Source organism: Oscarella lobularis, chromosome 4 (genome assembly GCF_947507565.1).
Source record: "Oscarella lobularis chromosome 4, ooOscLobu1.1, whole genome shotgun sequence".
NCBI classification, from domain to species: Eukaryota; Metazoa; Porifera; class Homoscleromorpha; order Homosclerophorida; family Oscarellidae; genus Oscarella; species Oscarella lobularis.
Window position 1 is genome coordinate 2,300,803 of NC_089178.1, and position 22,686 is coordinate 2,323,488.

Below are 22,686 nucleotides of genomic sequence, written 5' to 3' on the forward strand. Positions count from 1 at the left end.
TAGTTCCATGCATGAGCTCATGCATGAGCGATGCGATCCTCGAAATTCACAGTTTTGACATTGCTTAATTGAAATTTGACCCAAATAACGATCCTATTCATGCTTTCCGAGACGTCAATGCCAATGACGTTGGCGTTTCAGATTGTGCAAAATTTATACCTTAATTAATTAATCTGCTGCATCACCAGGAGCTACATTTGTGAAACATAGAATTCAAAACATCAACCAGCATCCAAAACGTTAAGGCCCAATAAGTGAAACAAAGACATTTGGCTGAAGAACTCGTTCAGTAATACATAAGAAACAGTACAGAAGATCACGCTTCTGTCACTTGTGAGCAACAAAATAGACGTGACTTATGGCTCTAGCTTCAATCCATTTGCGCTTGTCAAACCAGTACTGTAGAGTAGACTGATACGTCTCTTCAGATACAAGCTTAATTAACAGAAAAGATTACACTTAGTACATTCGGCAGATAGCGCACCACCTTTAAAATATCACTCCTTCTTCTATCTGCATCAGCTATCTCTTCAGCGGTCTTTCTCATATAAGCATTATTGTCTTCTTTAACAAAAATTTCCTTCAAGCCAACTTTTTTCAGTAACTATACATTGCTAGAATTGATAAAATAACACCGTGTACTTATGTGGCAAATCACCTTTTCATAGGATTCCACGTCCAAGCATTCAGCATGAAGATAATCCAAGTACTGCTGGAAACCCTGCCCATCTTCCACATCATTGGTTGAGCAGAGGTCCATAGAAATAAACTGGCCCCCAGGTTTTAGCCACTTCTAACAATAAATTCATTGTTGTCTTTCTTATCGACGCATAGCACGTTTACCATCATTCTTCTCAAAACGCCCTCCTTTCTCCTGATTGGTATATGAAGGAGTGACGATCTCCAGAACACAGCATCAAAGCATTCTGCTGGAAATTCAACGGTTTCGACATTGCTTAGTTGAAATTTGACCTAAACGAACCCCCAATTACCGTACATCTATTCTTTTCGCCTTGAATTAACCTTTTGAGCAACATCTGAACACGCCAATCTTTCCTGAGCCAGTGTAACCATGTTCTCCGAGATGTCAATGCCAATGACATTGGCTTCCAGAGTCTGCACATTTTACTTGACACCGAGCATTTATGGCAATCAATAGGCATACTCGTGCAATAAAGAATGCAAAACCCCCTGGGCCAGAACCAACATCTAAAATGCTAAGATCGGATTTCTTCCTAAGGAACCCGGCCAGTATCTGCGCGACGAAAGAAGTAATTAGTTACACTCCTGCGGTAGCTAAAAAAATATTTTGTTTTGTAGTATAGTCTCCTGTACGTCGCGGCCCGGGACGGCGGGTGAGTCTCGTAGAACGCGAAGGAGTTTGAATCGTTTCGGATGTCTGGTTATGTCGTGTCGGATGTCTGGTTATGTCGTGTCGGACGGCATGTGATCGAGAAGTACGTCGGGTACCTTTGAGACCTCTTCTCCGCCTACGCTGCTGTATCCTTCCCCGTAGAACACTTCGCGACACAGTATTGGATTCCGATCGTAATAATCGCTCATGGCAGACTACTGTGCGTGGGGCTGTGCGCAAGTCTACGGTAATTGGGTTATGCATGTAATGTAACCAGGACCATGTACATCTATGAGTCTTCACGTGTAGGGGAGGGTCCTCAATTATGGACAGTCCCGGAGGGTCACCTGTTTGTTCGAGCACTACGATGTAAGTATCCCACCGTTCGAGCTTCCCCATACCTTATCTTAGAGCTAGAGGAAAGGCGATTCTGCGGTAGGCGTTTTGGGTTTCTGCGACTGCGCATTTGCATGCAGACGCAAAAAGTTTACGTAACCTCGGCTGTTTTTACCCGAATGACGTCGGCGCTAAAGATGGACACCCCCGTATCTTCGCCGCACTTCAACGTATACATGCATGCTATATATCAAACGAAAGCTCAGGAATTCCTCTTTCACGTCAATGGTGCGGTAACAATTGTTTTAGATAATTCGGGTAGAAAACCACGTTTTCATAAAGCGCCATATCCTTCGCCGAAGAATGCTTCGCGACAAATTATCGCTTCTAGATCGTAAAATTCGTTCATAATAGCCCCACTCGGAGCACGGGAAGTCGGGAACTAATGGTGACCACGAACTACCGAGTAAACGCCCACACCCGAGAAAGCGCCCACTCCCCTTTAGGATCAGTTACACTCCTTGCAAACGCCCGCCCAAATACAGAACATTGCATCATTCGCGCACCTGCAGATGGCTACTTTAGTAAGCAATACGGATTAATTGTACGACGTTTCGAATGCGCGGCGATTAAGTAGCACAGAAAGGACGGGGAAAACGCTTCGAAGATTACCTCTAAAATTTTACGTTGCATTTCAGTGCCGTATTAGTTGTGTGCATTACCGGGTCCCTAAATGAAACAGTGTTTTCAACACATCCATGGGCGTTTACTACGTAGAAGGTTTGCACAAACACATAGTAAGCGCCCACCCCCCTTTTCTGAACGAAAGTTCTACAAACGCCCATGGGCGTTTACTCGGCGGGGGTACGTACAAGGAACGAAAGGGAGCAGCGCCGCTGCGTAAATGACTCGTTTCTTGCGAGAGACTTCACTCAATGTGACGCGAAAAAAACAATAAAAAGAGTGCAACTGTACCCACGTCCATCACTTGTGAGCAACAAAATAGACGTGATTCATGGCTCCAACTTCCGTCCATTTTCGCTTGTCAACCCAGTAATCTTGTTGAGCCTGATAAGTCTCTTGAGGCACGAGCTAAAAAAGAATTTTCCTGTCAATTATGTATACACATGACTACAAGTACCTTCAAAATTTCGCTCTTTGCTTTCTCTGCACTGGCTAGCTCTTCGGCAGTCTTTCTCATGTAAAAAGCGTTGTCTTCTTTCACAAAAATTTCTTTCAAACCGACTGTTTCCAGCAACTAGAATTAATTAAGTACACGCGCTAATAAATAAAACACGTGAAGACAAATCACTTTCTTGTACGATTCAACGTTCAAGTATTCAACTCCAAGAAGATCCAAATACTTCTGAAAACCCTCCACATCATCCACTTTACCATCTAAGCAATGATCCATAGAAATAAACTGACCTCCTGGTTTTAGCCATTTCTAACCAAAGTAATGAGATTAGTCCCATGCATGAGCTCATGGCTAGATGACGCGCGTTACCATCATTCTTTTTAGAACGCCTTCCTTTCTGCTGATTGGTATGTGAAGAAGCGACGATCTCCAAAACACGGCATCAAAGCCTTCTGCTGGAAATTCAACAGTTTCGACGTTGCTCAATTGAAATTTGACCTACCATGACGATCAATCGGTTGATTACATCTATTATTATTTTTGTTTCAAATTAACCTTTTCAGCAATACCTGTATCAACAGACGCCAATCTTTCCTGAGCCAGTCTAACCATGTTTTCTGAGATGTCAATGCCAATGACACTGGCTTTCAGATTCTGTGGAATTTACTCCTTAATTAAATAATTAATCTACACTGCAAAGGCTATAATACTTGTGCAACATAGAATGCAAAACCTCCTGGACCAGAACCAACATCCAAAACGCTAAGGCCGTCTTTCTTTTGAAGGTAATCCGTCAGTATCTGCGTAGATACGAAAGAAGTGATAAGGCGCCTAATATTACCGGTCTTCGATCGATCGCGGGCCTCCGCCGGTGACAGTACATGCAGTACCTTCGAGACCTCCTCTCCGCCTGTACTGCAGTACCCTTTCCCGTAGAATACTTCGCGACACAATATCGACTTCAGATCGTAATAATCGCTCATGGCTGCGGTAGTGCCGAAGACAGAGAGGTTCTCGTAGCGTTGGGGAGACTGGAGTAGCACGTTATCACGTGGAACAACACGTGAGATACATATGTACGCCTTTGTTCAAAGCTGCATGTGAGCGATGCGATCTCGAAATTCAACAGTTTTGACATTGCTTAATTGAAAATGACGATCCTAACCATGCTTTCCGAGACATCAATGCCAACATGAATGCCAATGGCGGCGTTTCAGATTGTGCAAAATTTACACCTTAATTAATTAATTAATTAATTAACTAATCTGCTGCATCACCAGGAGCTACACTTGTGCAACATAGAATTCAAAACCTCCTGAACCAGAACCAAACATCCAAAAGGCCCAGCGCGCACCACGCCCCCCAAGCGCGCTAGTGGGTCTGGAAATCGAGGCTAAAGTGAGGCTGGGGCTGTGCGCAAGTCTACAGTACGTAATTGGGTTATGCATGTAATTAGATACCGGTAACAACCCCGCGCAGTCTTCACGTGTTGTACGTACTCGTGGTCTTAGCTGGGAATTATTCAAACCTCACTTCAAAATTTATTTTTCAACTGCATGATTGTCGTCACAGTGACGTACAAAAAACTAACCAGATGAGTGTTCTCAGAAAATAATGTCTTCAATAAAAATGGCAATCGGGTGCTAGATCATGCTAGGTCGACGGGTATAAAAATATAGAAGGAAGGTAGAGAGAAAAGAGCGGCCAAGGGAGGAGAGGAGGCGACGTCACAACAATTCTACGACTACTGCTACTGCTACTACTACGACTACTACTACTACTACTCTTCTGCTGACTTTACTCTCTCGATTGGTCTTTCTGACTGTGGTTTCTCACCTGCCGATGCGCTAATCGTTGTTTGGTCTTTCGGTTTCTCTTTGGACTCTTGCTTTTTTGGTTCTTGTTGCTCAGTTTTCTCTTCGGCAGGCTTTTCTGCTGCAGGCTTCTTTTCATCTGCAGTAGTAGATTTCTCTATAGGTTTATCTGAATCTGCGGGCTTTGCTTCTGCAGGCTTTTCATCCGCCGGCTTATTTCCAGTAGGTTTTTCTAGAGACTTTTCTGTGGATATTTGTTCTCCAGACTTCTTTTCAGTAGGCTTTTCTTCAGCATGCTTTTCCTCGGCAGGTTTCTCTTTCTTCTCAGGCTTCACTTCAGCGGGTTTCTCTTCAACAGCCTTCTCCTCAGCAGCTTTTTCATCTGCGGATTTTACTTCATCACGATGTACTTCATCGGATTTTTTCTCGGCAGGCGTCGCCTCAGCAGGCTTTTTTTCTGCCATCTTCTCTTCCGCCGGCTTCTCATCTGGAGGTTTTACTTCATCAGGCTTTTTGTCTGCAGGCTTTTCCTCAACAGTCTTCTCCTTTGCAGCCTTCTCCTCAGCAGCGTTTTCCTCTGCGGGTTTTACTTCATCACGATGCTCTTCATTGGTTTTTTTCTCAGCAGGCGTTTCCTCAGCAGGCTTTTTTTCTGCCTTTTCCTCTTCCGCCGGCTTTTCCACTATGGGTTTTATTTCATCAGGCTTCTTTTCTGCAGGCTTTTCCCCGACAGTCTTCTCCTTTGCAGTCTTCTCTTCAGCAGGCTTTTCCTCTGCGGGTTTTACTTCATCGGTTTTTTTCTCGGCAGGCATTTTTTCTGTAGGCTTTTCTTCTGCCTTTTCCTCTTCTGCCGGCTTTTCCTCTGTGGATTTTACTTCATCAGGCTTTTCCTCAACAGCCTTCTCCTTTGCAGCCGTAACAGGTTTTTCTTCACCAGGCTTTCCCTCGACGAACTTATCTTTTTCTATGAGCTTATCGTCAGAAGGTTTTTCGTCTGAGGGCTTCTCTTTTTTAGGCTCTTTATCTGCAAGATTTTCGTCAGCAGGTTTTTTGTCTGTTGGTGTCTCTTTTGCAGACACCTTCTCTTCGGTAGGGTTTTCATCTGCAGGCTTCTTTTCCGTACATTTCTCTTCTGTGGGTTTTTTGTCTGCAGGCACAGACGTACCATCAGTCAATTCATCTTCTCCAGACTTTTCTAGCTTTTCTTCTTTTGGTTCAGGTTCGGCAGGTTTTCTGTGCTCTGTTGATTTGTCTTCAGCCGGTTTATCACCAGAGGGTTTCTCCTGTACGAACTTTGCCTCTCCGTTCCCGTCAGCGGATTTCTCATCTTTTGGTTTCTCCTCTGACTGTTTTTCAGGAGCCTTTTCAGCTGAACTCTGTTGCCCAGAAGCCTTTTCGCCGTCCTTGGGTTCACTCTTACGTGTACAAGCGGGAGGAGAAACTTCCTTTGGCTTTTCTTCGTCGGCTATTTCCTTTGTTTCCTCAGACGCCCTTTCATCTTTCTCCGTTTTAGACTGAGAAACTTTCTCACCGTTTGACTTGTCACCTTTAGAATCCTCTTCCTTAGGATTCTCTTTTTCCTGACTCTCAGAAACTTCAACAGGCTTGGCTGCAGGTGTTTCACCTTCAGCTGGTTCATTCTTCTTAGACAGCTTTTCTTCTTTTGATTCATCATCCTTTGGTTTGTCTTCTACGACAGCACCTTCACTACTCTTCTGAGGCTTTCTTTCATCGGGAGCTTCATCCTTAGGCTTAGCGTCGTCTGGCTTCAAAGCCTCATCTTTTGACTCGATTTTTTCTTCCTTAGAAACGTCTGCTTTCTCTTCTTTTGGTTTCTCTTCCTTTGGCTTGTCTTCTTGCACAGGTTTTGCCTCTTCAACTTCCGGCGTCTTTTCTAAAACCTTCTCGTCACCGCTGTCAGATTTCTCTTGCGAACTTGGCTTCGTCTCTTCAGTAAACTCTACTTTTGATTTGACTTTGTTCTCAGGATCAATAATAGGTTTCGGTTCTTCATCTTCTTTCGCGGTCTCCTTTTCTTTCTTCTCCTCCTCTCTTTGAGGGTCTGGCTTAGATGTCTCTTCGTCTCTAGGCTTTTCTTTTGCAGAGCTGCTCTCTGTGACAGAATCTGCAGCTTTGCTTTCTTTCACTGGTTCAGGCTTTGCAGCTGCTTCTTCCTGAGGAGGCTTATTCTCCTCTTTTGGCTGCTCTTTTGCAGCGTCTTGAGCCTCTTGGTCTTTTTCGTCAACCACTTTCATGGGTGTATCCTTTGGAGTTTCTGCTTCTTCGCGAGCCTTCTCTTCCTCTTTCACTGGCTTATCAGCAGGCTGTTTAGCCGATCCCGTTTCTTCTTTCGCCGCTGCCGTCGTCTCTTCAACGGTCACTTCCTTGGAAGCTTCTTCTTTTGGTTTTTCCTCCTTTGATGAAGCGGGTTTATCTTCGCTGGACGCATCTTCTTTTGGTTTGGTAGGCTGCTCTTTCTCCTTAGGAACTTCATTACTAGCAACTTTATCTGCAGACTTCTCTTCTTTTGGCGTCATCTCGATTTCTACCTGTGGCTTCGCTGGACTCTCTTTTGGAGTTTCGCCTGCAGGTTTTTCTTTCTGAGAAAAAGCATCCCCTTCAGATTTGGCAGCGCTGCTTTCTTTCAACGTTGGCTTCTGCTCTTCTTCCTTTTTCGTGTGTTCTTCTTCTTCGTCTTTTTCTTTGGGTTTTGATGCCTCTTGCGTCAGCTTTTCTTCTTTCTTTTCAGAATCCTCAGGTTTGTCTACTTCAACAGTTATGACCGGCTTGACGCTATCTTCATCACGTTTCTCCTTGACTTCTTCCTTAGTGACATTCACTGCCTTTTCTTTCTTTCCATCTGGCGAAATCTCGACTTTCGTTTCCTTCACCTCTGAAGAAGCAGCAGCTCCCCCTCCATCAGCGCTTCGCCCAGGGCCCTCCTCCGCTTTTTCGCCACCTTTCTTTGCCGACGACACGGACGCCTTCGATCGACTTTTCAGTTTCTCCTTAAGCGAAGTGCGACTCGAGCTTCTTTCCACTTGAACGGTGTCGTTTGGAAGAGTCGGCGGCGGCGAAGGCGTGTCGGTCGACGCCGTCGACGCCGTCGCTTTTCCATCTCGCAGATTACGCGACACCTTTTCGGCTTTAGCAGCGGCGTCGTTTCGATGGTTCTGTATGTGTTGGCGTCGTTGTTGCTGCGTGACGGCGCGCGTCTTCGGATCGTTCGACGCCTTGAGAACGCGCGTCGAATCGTCGCTACCGCAGCCGGGATAAAGTACTGCAGACGGAAGACCACTCTCACATGCGCATACGAATGGGAGGAAGCGACAAAAAGAACGGGGGGCGGCGTGCAGGGCGCGCGAGGACGAACGTACGAGCACTCTTCACAGACGAACAGGAGACCTTCGACGAGCCGCAACCCATGAGAAAAAAGGTGCACAGCGTAAATAACAAGAACTACGGTGACAGCGGAGTAGCACGGGTAGCACGCAGTGTTGCGACTGTTGTCGATCGACTCTACGTAGCAACGAGCTAGCGCCCGGATAAAACGAACATCACGAGACCCTCCCCCTTTCTATGCATGCTAAAACATTTGTTGATTATGTATTAGCGATAGCTTCGTCTGTGTTGCTGGATCCTTCATCGTCATCTTCGTCATCTTCTTCGTCCTCCTCCTCCTCTTCATTATCGGTATCGTCATCTTCTGCGTCATCAGGATCTCCTCCAGCGGGTTGACGGATTCCCCCCTCTTGTTTTTTCACATATAAATCTAGTACTTCAGCCAAATTCGTCTTTGACTTTTCCTCGTTTCTCTTCAATCGTAGCAAGAGCCCGTCGTCTTGCAGAGCAGGATCTTTGTCGTCTTTATATTCGTCTGTTAGATAGCAGCCAAAATTCTTCACGAAGAGACGCTGTCGAAAGGCTTGCAATTTTTCTCCTAAATCGGAGAAAAATCGTCGAGTCGTATCCTCAATTGCTTCCGCATCCAAATTCAACTCTTTCTTCTCATTAGTTCTCTTCACAATTGATTGAACGTCTTGGAAATCGGGAAACTCAGGCCAATGTCGATTGACCCACCTCGAAACAGCTTCGTCGATCTCCTCAAAACGAGATCCGTGATACTTGAACTTTTTTTTTCGCTTTGGCATCCGTTCGTTTCTCAAATCGCACAAGTGCTTCTCAACCTTCATGAACTGTCTCTTGAGACGGTCCTCCAAAATGTAGGCGGTTGTCTCTTGGTCCATGTCCTCCAAGTCTACCTCGGCCTCTTCGAGACGTCGAATCTGTCTCGACAACCGATTCTTTAGCCGTTCCCATCGTTTCTCTTGTGTCAACATCAAACGCTCGCGTCTTCCCATATTTCGCGACGACGACGACGACGCTCCTTCCCTCGTCGTCGTCGTCGTTTTCGTCGTCGTCGTCGTCGTCGTCGTCGCACTGGCAGTAATTCTCTTCGTTTCATCCTCGTCGCCGAATAGGCGCGCCGCCGTTTTTCCCGCCTCGTCATTTCTCTCATCGATTCGTTGGGAATCGTGGGAAATGGGTCCGCTGTCTCGCTGTCCGTCTTTGTCGTCGTCGTTGTCGTCGTCGTTGTCGTCGTCGTTGTCGTCGCTTTCGCTCAGAGTCAGCAAATCGATGATGTTCGGTCGCTTCTGCCGCTTCGGTGACGACTCGCCGCCGTTCCAGAGCGCGTTGTTTTCGAGCGCGCTTAGGACATCGGTCGATTCGTCCGAACAAGCGAGAAGATTGTCGAATTCGGCCGAGCAAAGATAGTCGGGAGACGCCTCTTCGAATCGAAGTCGAAATAGATCGCGCTTCTCGGCGTCGAGACCGTCGACGTACCGAGCGAAACGCTCCTTGACGTCGTCGAGGAGGATTCCGTCGGGCGAAGTGCCCAAGTTATCGTCGTCGTTGTCGTCGTCTTCGCTCGATGTGATAACGATTACTTCGGGTTCTTCCATTTTCGACCGCGCATGTAAGAAAACCACGTGATTGACAACAGAATTTTAAATGTATTTTTGTCTGCGCACTTTATTCCCAACACTCTTCTTCTTCACTGTCAATAGAAGAAGGACAAACGACTGTGTTATCATTTTCTCCGCCGTCGTTTTCATCTGCACTATCCCAACTCCGTCTTTGAACAGAGTACAAAATTGCATTTCCATCTGACGAGAGCTGAACAAACTCAGCGCAATCGGCTGCTATCATTTTTCTATCAACACACAAAGGCTTCTAAAACAGAATAGTATGCATTCGTTTGGTACCTCAAAGTGTCTATGTTTCCATCACACAGCTCTGATGCTTTTCGATAGTTCAAAAATCTTTCTATGGGAATAGACACTTGTACGGAGTCTCTTAGGTGCTGCGGATCAACGTCGTCTGCCGTATCCCTTGCCAACATAGGCACCAAATACTGGATCTCAGAAGAAAGCTTCTCGCCTTGGGAGAAAGCTGAATTTTGGTATGGAAACGGCTGATCAAAAACCTAAAATCAATCTCGAGTGACATGTAGAAATGATAATTGTACTACTAACGCATTCGTATGGGTTCAGCTTGTTTTGGTACGTCTCTGTTTCAATGGGATCTAAGTGAAACATCTTAAAAATTGAAATTCTTTTGATTTTGGCTCTTTATCTAGCCTGGTGTTGTTCGAGTAAAAATTGCTATTTGTGAGCAGTATCCGTATCGCTCAGCGGCTCCTTTCATTCCTTCTCCAACCCCCGTAAAAGTGACGTCATAATTGTACTTTTCTACCACGTTGCCTGCCCAATCTCTAAATTCGGAACGAGACCACTCAAACTTGTGGTCCCAGTGACGGCGACCCTGAAAATTTGGAAAGAGGACGTTAAAATCGGAATTGGGCGTTGAGACAATGACAAGACGCGGCTGCATTTGTCCAAATAGAGAATGAGGAAGATCAGCTAGTACGTCTGCATCCAAGTGCTCGACTCTGTAAAAAATAATGTAAACATCATGCACCCAATACGGTTTTTATGCGAGACACATACAATTCGATGCAGGAAACGAGATCCAAATTAAACAAACGCGAATCCGGATGTGAGACGGAGCCTGATGACACAAGTTAATCATATTCCCTCTGTGCTCGCGCGCACCTTTGAATAACTGGATCTGCAAAGGTCGCGGCCGATCTTTGATCATCCATTCGACGGGATTCGGTGTCAAGTGTCCTGTGTCGATCGACGTCACGCGGATGTCGACTCCCGCCAAATATTCGACGCTTTCTAGGGTCTTCAGACGTCGTAGGAGTCGCGCTTCCGCGCAGCCAAAGTCGGCAACCTGTTTTTAACGTACTGTAGCGTTTAGAATTCCATCGGAACGCTTCGCTGTCGCACTCGTGCCGCCTTCTGCTTCTTCACTGCGTCAATGACGAAGCGATAGCGCTGCTCGCACACCGTGGGAGAAAACTTTGGTCCTCCAAAGTCCGCTTCGTTTTCGAGAGGCTTTTTGGCGTCACTTTCGGCCATTTCTTTAGCGCGCGTCGCGTGCTTGCCGGGGGGCTGGAAATTTCTCCGGTTTCTGATCCATGCTGATCTTCACACGCGACACAGTCAGTCACAAACCGGGGAAAACCAACAATGTATTATTGCTAATTCATGTTTGGATCACAAAAAGAGCATGACAGACTTGCTTGAAGTCAGTGGGCGACAAAAAGATTAATAATAACAAGAGTAAGAATCATTAGGATACAATCGCAAACCATAAGTAAAGTGTAAAGACATACGGCTACAACAGCAGCAACTAATTCACAAAGAAAATTCACTCACTGGGGAAAAAATTGGGGAGTCAGACATCGAGATTTTGCCTCTTCGACAACGCTCAAAAGCGCATCTAGTCCTCTTTGCTTGATTAAAGCAGCATGATTACGTTCGTAAACTGGAGAGGATAATCTTGCGGGTATCAACACACAACACAGACAGAAGACCCAACGGAAACAAACACCAACACATACTGTAGAGACATGAGCACTTACGCTGACGGATCCGGGGGGTAGAGTAGATATGCCACAAGCATAGACGAGAAAAAGCGGAAAGAAGCAAACGTTAAACAGTTGATTCATACAGTAGGTGACAAGAGGAGACGTTGTGCTTCATGGGAAGTTACGGCCCTCTTGGGGCAGGAGGACAACGACGAGTAGGGGGAAAAGAAGGACAAAGTAAAAAGTATAGCCTTGAGATGCCCTTGGATGAGACTCAGGCGGACTTGCCCGCGGTCACCAAATGATTCAAAGCCTCATCAAAATCACTCGTACCACGAGCAGGCGGCGACGTCGACTGTTGCTCATTGCCGCTGCTGTCGCCGCCGCCCCCACTTTCGTTTATTCGCATTCGTTGAAACTTGGACGCCATATTGATAGCAACGTCTTCCTCGTGAAGCTCTCGCTGAATCATCCTAGCCATTTCTTCGTTTTCTCTCTCAGCAGAGACTTGACGTCGTTTCTTCTCCTCTTCCTCCCTCTGCTTCAATAGAGCTTCTCGCATTTTTAGCTCGTTTTCCAATCGTTTCAATTCGGCCCTCTTCTGCTCAATTTCGTCCTGATTAGCGGGCTGCACGGACGTCGACACGGCAACGGGCCACCCATCCGATTTCCAGCTGCTGCTCTGCTGCCCCGAACTTGAAACGGACCAAGGTGACGGATGAAGGGCGGAAGACGAAGCGACGGTCGCCGGAGACGACGACGACGGAGCCGTAGACGAGACGGTAACGTTGCCGGACGACTCGTTTTCCCAGACGGCAGCGAGATCGGCGTCGGTGACGTTACTTCCAAATAGAGATCCCGCGCCGTCCACACCTGAGACTTTTCTCACGTCTTTCGATTCCGGCGACTTGCTGCTCGGAGGAGTTCCCACAGCCGCTGAAAAGGGCGAATGATGAACGTTCCCATTAAATGGCTTGGAAAAAATTTCGTCATTTGCTACTGCCGTCGCCGATGCCGCCGCCACCTCCTCGTCTTCCTCCTTTTCGTTTGGATGAACACTGTAGCTTTCCTTCTCTTTCGACGCCAGAGATCCAAATGTTGTTGTATTAAACGGAGCTGGCGGCCCCATCGAAGGCTGTAGAGCGTAACGATTACGTTTGTTACCGCCGTCGAGAACGCCAGTGCTCCACTTTCGGTCATACAGACCTCGTCTGCCGGAGTGCGCGCCTCCGCCGCCGCCGCCGCCAAATGATCCTTCATAGCCAGACGCGTCATACTCGGCTCCCTCTGCAGCAGGATAGCCTCTTCCATAGGAATGATAGGCTGATTGCGTTTGGAATCCTCCAGACGACCATCGCGGTCTTCGGGAAGGAATTGATTGGGAACCATACATGTCAGTCCGATACTCCTCTTGGTATCTCGGATGAACGAAAACTCCGGCTTTTCGCACGCGCTGTTCGCCGCCGCCGCCGCCGCCGCCGTCGCTCATGGCAGAATAGTCGCCAGGAAACTAGAAGAATAAAGGCAAAGAGAAACTAGATAGTGATACGCCAGGTGAAAAGATCTCATCTCAGATCTCTTCCCCTCCCTACTCACATCATTTTCTAAGCCGGATGAAGGAAAATTGGGCTGTTCGAAATAGGGAGGATAAGTGCCGGCGTCGCTGAAGCGACCCGAAGGAAAACCGCTGCTCTTATCAGTCGACTCGTACTCGCCGCCCATCGTCGAATCATAGGGATTTGGCGTCGGATGAACAATGAGAGTGCTGCCCGCACCTCGACCAATCAGCAGCGGTCCATTTTCAGCTTCCCTTTGAAACGGCGGCATTGAATTCTGTTGGTTTGAAAAGCCATCGGCGCCGCCGTAACCTGCCGTTGTAGGGTATTCATGGTGATGCTGCTGACGCGGAACAAAGGACTGCTGTTGGCCACTATTCGGATACTGATCCTTAAAACTGGATCCCGTCGGCGTTCCGTTCGCTGGCAAACTATTGAAGCGCCCGTTGTCTTGAGAATGGGACGAAGCCATTTGAAAAGACGCTTTGGGTGTCGGCAGACTGGCGTAGGAGGAGGCGTTTTGGTGAGGGGGTATGGGATGATAACCCTGCGACATGGGTCGAATGAGGGGCCGATCGTAAAAACTCGGTATAGGTTGCGGCGGTCCGGGAGCATAGTAGGGATGCTGCTGGGGTGGCGGTTGGACGTGAGGCGGTGGCGGCTGGGAATGATAGGTGCCGAATTGAGAGGGCTGCATGTGAACGGGAATGGAGCCGGGAGCCGCTTGAAAGGAACCGGGCGGCGGCGCCATCTGAGGTGGTGCGGACTTCCTCTGAGAAGCTTGGCCTCTTCGCATATATCGATACCTAATGAATGAGAAATCGAATTGGGGAACGTCAATGGCGTGGTCAGCTGTGTACCGCTCCATTTCCTCCTCTGAATGAGCGAACGTACAGCTGGGTCCGCGCGGGCACGCCCCCTTTTGCTGCATATCCTTGCACATGCTCGTCTTGTATCGGTTGTTGAAGGGCTAAAAACGGAGGGGAGGGTGGAGAGGCTATTGATAGAATGAAATTGTTTTTAATAGTTACCTGCGAAAAGTCGTGTGTCTTGTTGTTTTGTCTTGCTTGAGTGAATTTGACGAGTCCATTTACGACGGCTTCCGCTGCTTCCATCGCCTTCGTCGTTTTTTCCCAATCCGTCACAGGCGAGTCTATGTCAAAAATACATTATCTCCCTAAAGTGGACGATTCTCGTTCGTTCGATTTCGTACCAACACTCGGGCTGATTTGTGACAGAAATTCAAAATTCTGTCGCAGATCGCCGAGATGATGGGGATCGCCCGATCGCGTCAGAGCGATCACCAACTCGTCGATGCTGTGCGAAAAAGAATCGTTCGTCTGCAGCTAGAAAGAAGAAAAAAGAGGGGATCGTTGTTCCTGTGAGAGAATCGATATGAATTAGGGGGGTGCACCTTGTCGATGATAGACTGCATGTGCGATTTGTGCGCCGTATCGCCGTAGAGCAACGACGACCACTGATCGGGCGCGATTCGCAGACCGGCTTCCATCGCGATTTGGACGATTTGGGCGTCGTGCTCGCGTCGCAGCGACTCTATCGTTCGAAACTGGGAAAAAAAACGGAAACAAAAAAAGTCAAGAACGAGCTCACGCAGCGCGAGGCGATGCCAAAAGGCGAAACGAAAGTGCCAACGGACGACAGATAGACGAGACAAGAAAATAAAAGCTTTCGTGAAAAGGGGAAAAGAAAGAGGAACGCGACGAGACTTTCTTCTTTTCGAAAACGCGTCCGGGGGGGCACGCGGGCGCGTCTGATGCAGACCGAAACACGCGCGACGCACAGACACAAAGAAAAAGGAACCCCGCCTACTTCTTCTTTGAGTTCCATAAGCGACGAATCGTCGTCTCGTTTCGTGACCTAGAAAGAAGGCGAGAGACATTGTCGTTTAGAGGCGTCACCGCAACCGAGATCAGTAGAAGGCGGAAAATGAATGGAATGTCCGCCCCCATTTTGTCCAGCCTTGTTCTCTCTCTCGCGCGCGCGCGCGTCGTTTCTTCGATCGAGAAGCGAGCGCCTGTCGCGAAGCGCACAGGAGAGAGAGAGAGACCCAAAGGGCGGCGTACATAGAGAGGGGGGGGGGGGGGGGGGGGGGGACCCGCGAACGCGTTCTTCGCGTGCGATCGCGTTACCTTGAAGCACGAGGCACGATAAAGAAGCTGAACCACATGTCCCACGCTTGTTTTCGATGCTTGCTGATACTGCTTTTCCTGGAGCTTCTGAACGACGAACATGACGAGCGTCTTGCGCGCCAACTGTTCGCCGTCCTTGAGCGCGAGCAGAATGAGCCGAAGACACTCCTCCTGAAGCGCGGGACCGAGAAACTGGCAGCCGCGTTGACGCACCGCCGCCCATAGGTTCGACGACAGTTGTTGCTGATTTTGGTGTTGGAGTAACAACTCGGTGACGGTCCTTTCGCCGAGCGAACGTGCGGCGCGCAACGCTCGCGCTCGACCTTCGGGTTCGACGAGTTGGCAATTGATAAGCGTGACGAGTTTTCGTTGCATGGGACGGCTCAATTGGCTTGTGGCGCCGCTGCCGCCGCCACCGCCGCTAGTGGAGCCTGTGACGCCCGTCGCGCCACCTCCCCCTCCGTGATTTGACCCCGTCGATGTCGTCGGCGTTCCGCCGAGCGGTTTCAGTAATAGGGCGAGATTTTCGATGGCCACTTTGGTGGCGTTTAGGGCGCGTTCGTCCGGTCCGAGCGCGTCCAATTCCTGAGTCGTGAGTCGGTTGATGGAAACGCCGGTCAATTGCAAGATGGCGTCGTTGACGGGAAGTTTGTCGATGTCCGTGTGGATAGGCGAGCTGCAGAATTGGCATTGCTTGCGCTGTAAGCTGTGTAGGCACGACTTGCACGCCGTATGACCGCACGCCAGGCTGATCGGAAGGCGAACGGTTTCGCTGAAAGCCTGAAGGCATATGGGACACTGAAGAAACTCAGTCCATTGGGGGGCTTGCATCTTTAGAATAAGATTATCGCGATAAAAAACGATCACTAGTCTGTCCTGAAACGGACAACAGGAGAAGCATAGGAAGTCAACGCGAACATTCGACCACGTACGACATGAAGAAGTGTATGGCGAGACCCTCCCTTATTTACGGGGGCTTTCCCAGGTCGTCATCAACTCGATCTCTCATTGGTCGATAGACCTACTCTTTTCCTGTTTGGGTTGGATCCAATGCGCCTACTGACGTCAGAGGAGATGACGCTTCCAGACCCCCCTCATGACCTCTTTCCCCACGCCGCGTCATGTTCATAACAAGCTTTTTCGCGTAGTCAAGCCCGTAGGCGAAGTCTGCCATACGCAGCGCACGATCAAAGATAGCAAACACGCCGCTTTCGATACCTATATATAGCCACTTCACGTGATGAATTATAAATTAATAGCATCTACGCGCGTTCACACAGACACACACACACACACACAAAAAAGAAAAAACAAACGTCTCCTAGCACGCGAGACTTGTACTGTATTGTGACAATAGTACGACTACGTGCTACACAGCACCATAATGACCATTGCTCCTTAGATCACTCGAACTACCATTGTCTCCTCATCTACACAGAAGATGCGTAGTTTCAACGTTCCGTATTTTGACGAGAAAAAACCAACACCGTGTGCGCGCGCGCGCAGGAAATAGAAAAGGCACTGCCACACGGAACTACAACCGCCGTATCTAACAGGTGATGGGGCAAATAATTGGAACCGCCCCATGCACTCGACTAATCAAACAAAATCTCGACCGCGAACTGGAACTAGTGTGCATGTGTACAATAGAGTGCACACACACGCATGCATGCTGAGCAGCGGCGCATTTTTTACGTACAACGACATATAGATAATGCATGGATGCATCAGGTGCTGCTGTTATGGGGGGCACCTCACCTTCGTCCGCTCTCTGACAAAAGCAACCGAGACAGCACAGCGAGAATCCACAGATGACAACGAGCCCGCACAAGACAGCGCAAGCGATGGACAAATATTGACCAATATTGAGTAGGGTATCGCAGTCACTGTCGCTCTCACGGCAATCGAAAAAAACGGACAAGAGGCTGTTCAAAAAGAGGACCAGAATCGAGACGGCGAGGCCACCAATCATAAGAAGAGCCAATGACAGCCAACAGCATCCCAACACGCAACGACTCTGCCAAAACAAACAAAAGAAACGGAAATCGCGTAGGAACAAAAAAATGATCTTCTTTGAACACCTACGCTCTGACTCGGCTCTGACGACGAAAGGCAACAAAGAGAAATCGATCCCAATAGGATGACCTAAATTATAGAGAAGAGTAGAAGGTCCCCCTTCGCACGATGAAGTGACGTCTCACTATGAGTCCCAGGAGAGGCACGAAGAAGGACGTTAGAGCGGCGGACGCTAAGAAGTTGGACGTTAACACGGTCGTATTGCCCTCCTCCACGGTAACGCTCAATTGATCGTTGTATTTGCCAAGAAAGAGACCGAGACCAGCGCCTTCGATGGCTATGAGACCGATGCCGAATATGATGGCAAGCGATGCGAGAACAACAGACGGTTTTGCCATATAGAACAGTATCGCGGAAGTGGGGCAGTTGGGAACTCGTCGGCGCGCACGCGCAAATGTGCGGCTACGCTTCAAGTCTATGCTATTTAGAATTCCTTCTTCCATTCTTCGAATCTTGCTCGTGCCGCCTGGAGAGTTGATTCGCTCTATTGTGAAAGAAAGAGATTGACACGTTTTTGTTTTCAGCTGTCAACTTACTTTGCCGAAGCAAAATCGCACGCATTTTCCTGCAAGATGACTGTGCTCTCGCGAGTAGAAAGCACTCGAAGGAATAGCCGCAATTCCCTTACACAAGCGAATACTTACTCTTAGTTTAGAATCTTGAGCTATTATTACCTTTGACTTTGTGAGCCATCGGCAAAATTGAAAATCATAAGCATCTTCACCTTCAAAAGACACATCTAGAATAAACAATATTTAAGAAAGACTAGTTAATTAATTGACTTGAATTACTCAGAGGTGCAGTGTCAGCCAATATGAAATAGCCACCTTGAGGAATAATTGGTTTCATCCCTACGTCATTCAGCATCTTCACAATTTCGGCTCGCTTTTCTTTCAAAACAGAAGGCAGTTCAACGAAATAGCTGTCGTTTTTCCCTTTCTGTTCCCACTCTCTTTCGAATGCCAAGGCAACACCTTCCTAGAAAAACGACAGTTTCCTTATCTCACTATAGAATTCTGTCTCTAGCAAACCTGAAGAGGAGTTGCACAAGTATAGTTGCAATTTACCATAATTGAGTGGGCGGCTGCAATCAGCTCGGCAGGACCAATAGTCCAGCCAATCTAAAATCCCTAGAATTCCCACACAACAAGCAATTTTGCACGTAAAATATTCCACCTTCCAACCAGTTACACTGAACGCCTTTCCAGCGCTTCCAATCGTCAAAGTGCGTTCCCACATACCGGGAAGAGTCGCTATATAATATAGTCGATTATGAGAAATCTGACATAGACAGGCCATACCAATTCTAATGTGTTCTCCTTCGTAGACGAGATATTCGTACACTTCGTCGCTGACGCATATTGCATCGTGTTTCTTGCATAGGTCAGCGATCATTTCCAGCTCCTTTCGTTCGAATACTTTTCCCGTCGGATTGTTTGGAGTGTTGAGAAGTACGGCTTTGGTCTTTGAACTAAACGCTGCCGCCAATTCGTCAGGATCGAGTGTGAGATCGGCCGACAATAACACCTCCTTGCTTTTCTGGTGAAAAACTGACTGGTTACAAAGGCATATATTCAAAGTGCCACGAGAGTCTCACTGGCCGAAGTGGAACACACTTTGGTATACCGCCAGCTGCCTTGATGCATGGCAGATAGGAATCAAAAAATGGTTCAATAACAACAACTTCGTCTCCGGAATCCACCAGGCTATTTATGCCACAATAAAGAGCTCCGTATGCGCCCACAGTAACCAGAATCTGATTAGAAGCAAAGTTTGATTGCAAAAATGATTTCTCTCTGAATACGACTAACGTTATTCATTGGATCGATTTCCTTTTTATGCAGAGGCGAATAATACTTGGCAATTGCCTGAACCAGTCTCCCATGACCCTAATGCAAGAGGGTTATTTCAATTGAAAAGAATCGACAAATTCTTCACTTTGCTTCTTGTGTATTGGTTGAGAGAGTCAATCATCGCAGCCCTGGCCAAGGCCTGCTTTAGAAACGTTGGTGGGGCAAAATCAGGAAATCCCTGCAGAAAGCATAGGACTCTGAGAACTTCCATAGGCGTACAATCAACTCACTTGACCCAAATTGGCAGGTTTGTATTTGAGTGCGAGGTCGATAAATTCCACCCTAAAAAAGTGGACGAATAAGATATCAGAAACCGTCAAACACTAGGCATTTACCACACGTTCTTTCCCGTTGCGGCAGTTCGAGCAGCTGCCTGGAGAAAAATACACCTATCTCTTCCATTCGCGCTAGTAGGCTGCTACGTGCATCTCTCGTTCTTTCGTTCGTGCCGACTTACGTAGGAGCTCATCGTCTTTGTCACCGGCGAACTGAAAAAACGTCTCATTCAAATCCCGGATACGATCTATTCTCTCTTCTCAACGTCGACCGGTTGCTTACTAGCTGACAAGCTTCGACACAGCAAAGCAAAAGATAGGCTTAGCGCGAGATCCAGATACATGCCTGCCCCCACACACAAACATCCCACACAACAAGGCACTACATATATTATGTAACCGTACTATCCTATTTCATGTACTTCTCCCCTTGCTCAGCTAAGATCTTGGCCGATCCCTTGGCATCATAGAACAGCTCACTAATCTCCTCGACATCTTCCCGAGTCACGCCGTCGCGGCCATTGATCCGCGCCAACAGATTGGCTGGCGTCAATAGCTGCACGGCATAACGAAGGGTCGTCTTAGCGCCGATCTGCCCGAGCAATTCAAGCGAGCCCTCGTCGACTTCAATGCCCTCGACGTGTGCACGCACGCCGATAATCTGCACCATGTCCTCGCGCGCGTACGGCAGCGTGCGAATGATCATGACGCGATCGAGCAAGTCGAGCGGTATCCCGTGCGGCGACACGACGTCGACGGTCCCGCGCACCGTGCAGTGGCCGCGATTCGTCGCAAAGATGACGATCGGCGAGAGAGACGACTCCAACGCCCGATGCAAATACGTGAAGCATTCGATGTCCAACATGTGCACCTCGTCGACGAGAAGAACGCCGGGCACGAGTTCGGCGACGCCCTGATCGATGTATTTATTGACGACCTTATTGATTTCGCGACGCAGCTTGTCGGTGATCTCCGTCTTCTTTGGCTTCATCAGCTGGCCCATCATGGACATGATGTCCTGACCGCCTTGTGGACGCGCGTTCGCCACGTCCAAGTCGTGCAATGTCACGTCTTGAATGACTTCTTTCTTCTTGTGGACGTCGCCTTTTGGAAGAGGCACGTATTCCTCCGCTTCGAGATCGTATTCCGTCGCGTAGGCGTCCGATCGACCCTGACGTTTTACGGCGCCGCTCGTCGCCTCGATGTAGATGACGTCGCCGGCGGCGACTTTTTCCTTCTGCAAGCTCTCGTAGATCGTCGGATCGAGTTTGAGTTGTTTCGTTCCCTTTGACGTTTTGAGTCCGATGACCACGTGACTAATCGTCTTGCCGTATCCGCCCATGGGATTTTCCGTTTCGCACGGAGTCAATTCCGTGACTTCGCCTTCGTAAACTTCTTTCGTCTCCTTGATTCGAAGTCCAATTGCGCGACGAAAATTTTCCATTAGCACTTCGGTTTTTTTCACTTCGGACGAGTAGACTTCGCTGCCGACCATGGGACAAAAGGGCACTTTGGGGCCCAGTTCCTGCGCCATGGCCAACGCCAATGCCGTCTTTCCCGTGCCCGGGGGCCCCGCTAGAAGAACGGCGCGACCGGCCATTTTTTTCGTTTTGATTAGCTCGACAACTATCCCGATCGCTTCGCGAGCGTTCTCTTGACCCACGAGACCCGCCGCCGACGGCTTTGCGAGACCGCTTTCGTCGAGGCCGAGGCCTTTGATATGACTATGCGCCGCAATGCGTTGGGTTTTCGTCGTGCTTTTCACTTCTTCGATCTTCATCGTTGCGAGAAATTTGCAGTACGGGTTTCCACGAGAAACGCTACAGCCCGGATAACTACTAGCTACGTCACTGCTGCTGCTGCTGCAACAATTCCGTCATGCCAAACCTCAATCTGAGCGATCCTCTGTTTCGTTCGTTTGCTTTCTACAGTTCAGTTCTTGTTCTCAAGTCGTTTGCAGTAGCTATCTCCACGGGATTCGCAAGATTTCGCACCTCTGTGTGTACTAGTACAGCAGTGCTAAGTGGCAGTCGAACTCACGTCGTTTCAGTCTTTTAGTAACCCCGAAGACGTGGTTTTCGCTGCGGATAACAAAGGAAAGCACGACAGCAGCGGCGAACCGGTTGCACGAACGAAAAGGTGGGTGGTAAAACATTCAGACGATGACGTCATTGATATTTTAGAGCTCACTTGAATGATTTGGAAAATATTCCATACTTTCTCATTTTGGCTCCCGTGTACATTCTAACGAATCCGTCGCTGCCCGTCGCTTTGTGGCACTTTAGGCTCTTTACTATTGGTCGTATTGGTGCATCTATTTGTCATCTGGTTCCGTTTCGACCGCCGTCGCGTTCTGTCTTCTTTACTGTCGCTTTCGCGTGCTCCGTTTCTATGGCAGTCCAAATCATCATGCAGACATTTTCTAGTTTCTGAGTGGGTGGAAGGCACGTGACTTGCTACTGCTGTTACTGTACTGTGTACCGCACGCTATTCTTTGTTCTGTTTCTCTCTCGTCTTGTAAATGGCTGCTCTTGATTTTACCAACCCCCTTTTTGTCTCGTATGCATTCTACGCTGCAGTTTTGGTTTTCAAATCGGCCATCCTGTCTCTTCTAACTTCTGTGGCGAGACTGCGAACTGGGGTAAGCGTGCTATATTCGTTTACACGATTGAGAGCGTTTTCATATGAGTCATGATGACTCATCGTCTCACAGTCGCTCCCATTGTTTACTTTAGAGTTTCAATAATCCGGAAGATGTGGTATTTGCATTGAAAAAGGGTCAAGGAAAGCACGACAGTAGCACAGAAAGTGTCGCTCGCGTCAGGAGGTACAGCGGTATCATATAGATACTGTACATGTACCACTTGGATTTTATCAGGGCTCACCTGAACGATTTGGAAAATATTCCCTACTTTCTCATATTGGCACCTCTCTACATTCTGACAAATCCCAGCGCATCCATTGCTTTCTGGCATTTTCGTCTCTTCGCTATTGGACGAATTGGTGCAAGCATATGTCATCTCGTTCCTTTTCCACCACCATCACGCACCATTTTCTTTGCTCTGGCGTCCCTTGTCGGTGCCTCAGTGATCACTCAGATCATTATGCATACATTCATGAACTATAGTGTCCTGTAAAGTAAATGTGATGAAGACATTTAATTAAATCACGTGGGATTCACTAACGGTGTTCGT

The 22,686-nt window shown here is 48.1% G+C and overlaps 8 protein-coding genes across 9 annotated transcripts; 1 reads left to right on the forward strand and 7 right to left on the reverse strand.

Moving 5' to 3' along the window:
• Positions 1 to 174: 174 nt before the first annotated feature.
• On the reverse strand, positions 175 to 1,563 carry LOC136185691 (uncharacterized). The gene is made up of 7 exons (XM_065972865.1): positions 1,471 to 1,563; positions 1,166 to 1,255; positions 1,024 to 1,116; positions 844 to 972; positions 659 to 793; positions 488 to 604; positions 175 to 435 (listed from the first exon to the last, which is right to left on the reverse strand). Exons 1-7 carry the CDS (start codon positions 1,561 to 1,563, stop codon positions 328 to 330), a joined length of 765 nt encoding a protein of 254 aa, XP_065828937.1. The 3' UTR covers positions 175 to 327.
• Positions 1,564 to 2,570: 1,007 nt separating this feature from the next.
• Positions 2,571 to 3,864, reverse strand: LOC136185687 (uncharacterized). Its single transcript, XM_065972860.1, has 7 exons — positions 3,719 to 3,864; positions 3,539 to 3,628; positions 3,384 to 3,482; positions 3,198 to 3,326; positions 3,003 to 3,137; positions 2,832 to 2,948; positions 2,571 to 2,782 (listed from the first exon to the last, which is right to left on the reverse strand). The coding sequence occupies exons 1-7, from the start codon at positions 3,809 to 3,811 to the stop codon at positions 2,675 to 2,677; spliced, it is 771 nt and encodes a 256-aa protein (XP_065828932.1). The 5' UTR covers positions 3,812 to 3,864; the 3' UTR covers positions 2,571 to 2,674.
• Positions 3,865 to 4,352: 488 nt separating this feature from the next.
• Positions 4,353 to 8,158, reverse strand: LOC136185669 (axoneme-associated protein mst101(2)-like). The gene is made up of 2 exons (XM_065972837.1): positions 8,020 to 8,158; positions 4,353 to 7,922 (listed from the first exon to the last, which is right to left on the reverse strand). Exons 1-2 carry the CDS (start codon positions 8,066 to 8,068, stop codon positions 4,609 to 4,611), a joined length of 3,363 nt encoding a protein of 1,120 aa, XP_065828909.1. The 5' UTR covers positions 8,069 to 8,158; the 3' UTR covers positions 4,353 to 4,608.
• Positions 8,159 to 8,166: 8 nt separating this feature from the next.
• Positions 8,167 to 9,668, reverse strand: LOC136185678 (death domain-associated protein 6-like). Its single transcript, XM_065972849.1, has one exon. The coding sequence runs from the start codon at positions 9,604 to 9,606 to the stop codon at positions 8,245 to 8,247; it is 1,362 nt and encodes a 453-aa protein (XP_065828921.1). The 5' UTR covers positions 9,607 to 9,668; the 3' UTR covers positions 8,167 to 8,244.
• Positions 9,638 to 11,425, reverse strand: LOC136185683 (small RNA 2'-O-methyltransferase-like). Its single transcript, XM_065972855.1, has 7 exons — positions 10,999 to 11,425; positions 10,759 to 10,942; positions 10,654 to 10,714; positions 10,285 to 10,595; positions 10,180 to 10,229; positions 9,910 to 10,130; positions 9,638 to 9,857 (listed from the first exon to the last, which is right to left on the reverse strand). The coding sequence occupies exons 1-7, from the start codon at positions 11,128 to 11,130 to the stop codon at positions 9,677 to 9,679; spliced, it is 1,140 nt and encodes a 379-aa protein (XP_065828927.1). The 5' UTR covers positions 11,131 to 11,425; the 3' UTR covers positions 9,638 to 9,676.
• Positions 11,426 to 11,722: 297 nt separating this feature from the next.
• Positions 11,723 to 16,253, reverse strand: LOC136185668 (uncharacterized). Its single transcript, XM_065972836.1, has 8 exons — positions 15,289 to 16,253; positions 14,969 to 15,016; positions 14,553 to 14,705; positions 14,352 to 14,484; positions 14,170 to 14,291; positions 13,999 to 14,108; positions 13,179 to 13,944; positions 11,723 to 13,092 (listed from the first exon to the last, which is right to left on the reverse strand). The coding sequence occupies exons 1-8, from the start codon at positions 16,117 to 16,119 to the stop codon at positions 11,857 to 11,859; spliced, it is 3,399 nt and encodes a 1,132-aa protein (XP_065828908.1). The 5' UTR covers positions 16,120 to 16,253; the 3' UTR covers positions 11,723 to 11,856.
• A 258-nt stretch (positions 16,254 to 16,511) lies between these two features.
• On the reverse strand, positions 16,512 to 21,330 carry LOC136185677 (ruvB-like 1). 2 transcript variants are annotated; one of them, XM_065972848.1, is made up of 16 exons: positions 19,675 to 19,894; positions 19,553 to 19,590; positions 19,448 to 19,499; positions 19,303 to 19,395; positions 19,176 to 19,253; positions 18,962 to 19,120; positions 18,666 to 18,903; positions 18,541 to 18,617; positions 18,396 to 18,485; positions 18,156 to 18,342; positions 18,039 to 18,103; positions 17,901 to 17,987; positions 17,490 to 17,848; positions 17,374 to 17,433; positions 17,047 to 17,305; positions 16,512 to 16,718 (listed from the first exon to the last, which is right to left on the reverse strand). In XM_065972848.1, the coding sequence occupies exons 1-13, from the start codon at positions 19,720 to 19,722 to the stop codon at positions 17,789 to 17,791; spliced, it is 1,272 nt and encodes a 423-aa protein (XP_065828920.1). In that variant the 5' UTR covers positions 19,723 to 19,894; the 3' UTR covers positions 16,512 to 16,718; positions 17,047 to 17,305; positions 17,374 to 17,433; positions 17,490 to 17,788. The 2 variants fall into 2 exon arrangements, with proteins under 2 accessions (XP_065828920.1, XP_065828919.1); XM_065972847.1 differs by lacking the exons at positions 16,512 to 16,718; positions 17,047 to 17,305; positions 17,374 to 17,433; ... (7 more) ...; positions 18,962 to 19,120; positions 19,176 to 19,253 and having other exon boundaries at positions 19,346 to 19,395; positions 19,675 to 21,330.
• Positions 21,331 to 21,873: 543 nt separating this feature from the next.
• LOC136185693 (microsomal glutathione S-transferase 1-like) lies at positions 21,874 to 22,676 on the forward strand. The gene is made up of 3 exons (XM_065972867.1): positions 21,874 to 22,133; positions 22,228 to 22,319; positions 22,371 to 22,676. The coding sequence occupies exons 1-3, from the start codon at positions 22,014 to 22,016 to the stop codon at positions 22,627 to 22,629; spliced, it is 471 nt and encodes a 156-aa protein (XP_065828939.1). The 5' UTR covers positions 21,874 to 22,013; the 3' UTR covers positions 22,630 to 22,676.
• The last annotated feature ends 10 nt before the right edge of the window (positions 22,677 to 22,686 follow it).